At 31.7% G+C, this 5,175-nt stretch overlaps 1 protein-coding gene across 1 annotated transcript; it reads left to right on the forward strand.

Annotated features, from left to right (window-relative positions):
- The first annotated feature begins 337 nt into the window (after positions 1–337).
- Positions 338–1,759, forward strand: LOC145001201 (polygalacturonase-like). The gene is made up of 3 exons (XM_078960557.1): positions 338–803; positions 925–1,214; positions 1,312–1,759. Exons 1-3 carry the CDS (start codon positions 360–362, stop codon positions 1,757–1,759), a joined length of 1,182 nt encoding a protein of 393 aa, XP_078816683.1. The 5' UTR covers positions 338–359.
- Positions 1,760–5,175: the final 3,416 nt, after the last annotated feature.

The following is a 5,175-nucleotide window of genomic DNA, read 5'->3' on the forward strand; positions in this document are numbered from 1 at the left end:
TGCTAAATAAATAATGTCAAACTCATTCAAACATACAGATTTAAATATATTATTATATTAACTAAATAGTTATTTAATTAAAATAAATTAAATAAGTTACCCCGGTCCAATAATCCAAACCCATTTACCTTAATTCCAGTTAGATTTGGGGTCCTTCTAATGTTTTATTTGTTATAAAATACTATAAAATTGCAATAGTGCGTGCATAAAACTATCGTGATACGTTTTTTAAGAAGTTTACAATTTTTTTTTAGGATGTGTGTTTTATATGTAACGCTTTACATACTATATATTAGTACATGCTTAATTTATCGTACGCATGCTTACAGGTTCATAGAGTCAGAAAGGTCTATATATCCATGGTGATCAAAACATTAGCCTCGGTCTTGCTTTTTGTCCTACTCCAATACTCATCAGCAAAGGTGGTTACATATAACGTCCTAAGTTTTGGAGCAAACGCAAACGGCTTCATAGACTCAACAACTGCGTTCCTTAACGTATGGAATTTGTCCTGTGCCTCTAGTAATCCCGCCATCATCTATGTGCCCAAAGGCAGATACCTAATTTCATCTGAGCTCACATTCTCCGGCATTACATGTAAGAGCAAAGCCATCAGATTCAACATAGATGGTACTTTGGTGACCCCCTCCAACACGTATAATGCTATCGGCAACACCGAAGTTTGGATTAAGTTGTACAGAGCTAACAACGTTACCATCTCCGGTGGAATCCTCGACGCCAACGGCGCTCCTCTATGGAATTGCAAATCCTCTGGAACGAAAACATGCCCTAGAGGAGCTACGGTACGTACTTACATGCATGCATGCAACAAATTATAATATATACGTAACTTTTTAACAGTGTTTTGTAATATTCTTGTTGCTAATTAAGATTAATTAATGTATATTATTATGAACATTGCAGACATTTGGCATCTACCATTCCCAAAACATAGTGATCAGTAATATGAAGTCATTAAACAGCCAAATGTTCCACATTATTATCTATGCATGCAACAATACGAAGCTAGAAGGCGTGAATATTTCAGCACCCGGGTTCAGCCCTAACACAGATGGTATCCATTTAATGAATTCCAAAGATGTCACAATCTTGAATTCTAAGATCTCAACAGGGGATGACTGCATTTCGATAGGCCCTGGAAATTCAAATCTCTGGATAGAGAAGGTGGTGTGTGGCCCTGGTCATGGCATAAGGTACAGTTTTTGTCTTTTCGCTATATAAGTAACACTATCATTCATTCATTCATGGAGTCTATTAGTATTGAATTACGTACGTTGATGTAATATGCAGCATTGGAAGTCTAGGATGGGAAGAGAAAGAAGCGGGAGTCCAGAATGTAACAGTAAAAAACGCAACACTTATAGGTAGTCAGAATGGTTTGAGGATAAAGACATGGGCGAGGCTTAGCAATGGATTCGTGAAGGATGTTGTTTTTCAACATGCAAGTATGGAGAACGTGAGAAATCCGATCATAATTGATGCAAATTACTGCCCTCACAAACAGAAATGCCCCAATCAGGTTACAGGAGTGAAGATCAGCAACGTGGTGTATGAGGATGTATATGGAACATCAGCGACCCGAGTGGCAGTGAAATTTGATTGTAAAAAGGGGAAGCCGTGCACTGGGATCAGATTAAAGGATGTTAACCTACAATATGAGGGCCAACCTGCGGAGTCGTTTTGCTCCTATGTTGATGGGACTGCTTCTGGATTACTCCAACCTACAAGCTGTCTCTAGATGAACTACTTGTTTCAAGGACATAACTTTAAGTACTTTATGTTGGAAAATATGATTTTTGTTAGTTTAGAATTTTCGCAATTTTATTCGCTAACTTTGGAAATGATTATGTGCAACTGTGAATATTACATGTAGATCCATGTTGGTAACAAATGGTTAACATTGGTGGTAAAACGTAGTTAGAAAACATCGATGCGTTGATGTTATATTTTTAATTATATAGTAGTTACTATTTATTAATAAAAATATATATATTATTATGAAATGAATATAATAATTTTTCTCTATACACAACAATTGGTGTTTTAAAGTGTTCTGTTGTACAACTCAATAATATATAAATTATTGTGTATAGTAAAAAAATTATTGTGTACTATCTTATGAAATTGTGTTGGAATTGTAGTCATTTGTTTGCACTTTCATATGTAAACTTGTAATAATTAATTTTTTATTTGGACAGCTGTAATTATCCAATTATGTTTTTTTTTCTTTAGGTAGGTTATTTTATAAAAAAAAAAAAAGGTTGTGTTTGTATGAATATTAAAACCAACTATATATATGGTTTATTAGTGTATGATTGATAGTCTTGGGTTTGTATTCTTATTTGGCCCTTTTGTATTTGGCCCATTTTTGATGTAATCGTGTATATATGTATCTCAATCAATGAAATGTGATTTTGATGAGAAATACCAAGATTTCATGGTATCAGAGTGTATCAAACTTTCCTGAAATCTCTCTAAACCTAGGAGTCGCCTTCTGTTCTATCTACTGCCTCCTTTGATTCTTCTTCTATTATGTTCTATTTCTTCACCTTTCATTGTTTTTCACAATGATTGGATCCTCTACTTCTACATCAAAAATAGGCCAAATAAGAATACAAACCCAAGACTATCAATCATACACTAATATCGGGGAGTCGTTAATACAGTTGCAGAGACTTGCTGGATTCGTAATTTACTGTTAGAGCTACATTACTCTCCTCACCGGGCTACTCTTGTTTACTATGATAATGGTAGTGCTGTTTACATATCGTACAATCCCGTTCATCATCAAAGAACTAAGCATATTGAGATTGATCTTCATTGTGTTCGCGACAAAGTTGCCACAGTGTCAGGTTCGTGTTCTTCATGTTCCGTCTTCGTCTCAGTATGCCGATATTTTTACCAAGAGTCTCCCCTAACTTTTATTTCTTCATTCTAGATCCAGCTTAAATGTACGGTCTTCTCCTCCCGTTCTCACTGCGGGGGGCTATTAGTATATGATTGATAGTCTTGAGTTTGTATTCTTATTTGGCCTTTTTGTATTTGGCCCATTTTTGATGTAATCTTGTATATATGTATCTCAATCAATGAAAGGTGATTTTGACGAGAAATACCAAGATTTCATGGTTTTGTTAAATTTATAAATTTTATGAATTGTTTGATGTTTGAGATTCGGTTGTCATGTGAAGTCCATAATGTTGTATTATAATGATCTCACGAGAACATAAAAAGGACAATTTGATGGTATATTCACCATTTTGTTTTAAAAAAGATCAAATGATTTCTCATTTATAAAATATCAACAACCAACAAAATACTACAAAATACTTTAAATGGTAAAAAATATAACAATATATGATTTAAAAAATATATATTTTTTGTTTAAAAAAGTATTAATATACGAACCTCATAAACAACAAATTCATTATGAATATTGAAATGTAATTTGATCTATTTAAAAAAATTATTACTTTAATTCTTTAATTAACGTGCATCAAAAAGTAAATTACTTCTTTCATTATGAATTTATATTTTGAATGCAACAAACAATGTCACAATTCATAGTCATAGCGGTTTTTAATCAAAAGAAAATGAGAAATATAATTTTTTATATAAAATATATTTGACTTCAAATTTGTGTGGAATAGACCAAGACTCACTGTTGCACCCATATAGCTAGGCCTTCGCATGGATCCTGTTGTAACAACTTTTAGCAACAAATAAAGAATTTACTTCTTGTAAATAAATGTAGATACAATTTCTCCTTACTTTTAGATAACTATGAAAGTCCAAAATAACATAAGATTATGATCTTAGCAACAAGATGACAAGCTCTTTTATTTTTTTTCACTACAAACAAAATGATATTTAGTGACATGTTTGTTTTGTGTTACTATATTATGTTTTTAGTAGCATATTTTAATATCATTATAAAATAATATATGTAATAACATAATTGGTTTTAAACCCCAACAATCATCTCTAAAAATTAAAACCTTATGCTTTCAATCGTCCCCAAAATTTTAAAAGGGAATGAAACCCTCGCTCAATCACAAAAGTTAAAACATCCATTACTCCAACCAATGCACATTATAGTAGGGATGAGACCACCATCCAAATCGAGATGGAGATCAATGGGTTAGATATCAACAACTAGGAATTCAAGAGTCAATGCAATGTAGCGAGAAGAAAGTTGGTGATTCACAGGCGAAGCTCGATTTGTACAACAACGGTGTTTGATACTTTCAGGTAACATGCCTCTTTAAAGTAGGTTTAAACATATATTTTCGTTTTATGTATGAACTCCATATATTAAGGAAATATACGCTAGAATTAAAAATAAAACAACTGTTTTTATGGTTAAACAGGCATGGAGTTTTAGGTGAAATTTGTATGAAGTTGAACATATTTGTAACTACTCAGGTACAATCTTTTCATTTTCAACTCGAATTTCTAAGGCACCCAATTTGTGGCTTGATTCATTGGAGATGTGTGGATCTTAAGCACATATCAAATTTGTTTATTAATTACTAATCACTATAGATTAAATATGAATAACTTAGTGATAATTAGGGGAAATGAGTAATCTGACCATAATGTAAGGTGGATTTTTAAAAAAATTAACCAAAACTTTTTATTTTTGGAAAATAACCATCAAGTTCGGAATGGAGATTCCAGACCGAAGAAAAAAAGTTTACAAAAAATGCATTATAGACTAACAATCTGGATTGTGGACAGAAATATAAGAGTTTGTAAAAATTACTCTGAAATTTCAAGAACAAACTCGAAATATGATAAATAATTTTGGAATTTCAAAAAATAAGTTGTTTTGTTCTAAAATCTAACAAAATATTAAACTAACATAAATGTAACTTAAGCATTTGGAGCATTTGGAATTCAATAGAGTACTTGAGTGAACGTGTTATATCAACTTAGTATAATAATTATTATTTAGAAGTCAAAACAACACCATTATATTAAAAAACATTTATTTGAAAATATTTCAGTTTATAATTGTATTATGCACATGTAAAGTCCACGTTTCGCACTAACACATTAATATACATGTAGCTGATGTCGGTCAACGATTGTAATCTTTTATAAATAAATAAAAGAAATTTGTTTGAATATATGTGATTTATGTGTGTATATTAT

Source organism: Lactuca saligna, chromosome 6, assembly GCF_052625555.1.
Source record: "Lactuca saligna cultivar CGN05327 chromosome 6, ASM5262555v1, whole genome shotgun sequence".
Taxonomy (NCBI): Eukaryota; Viridiplantae; Streptophyta; class Magnoliopsida; order Asterales; family Asteraceae; genus Lactuca; species Lactuca saligna.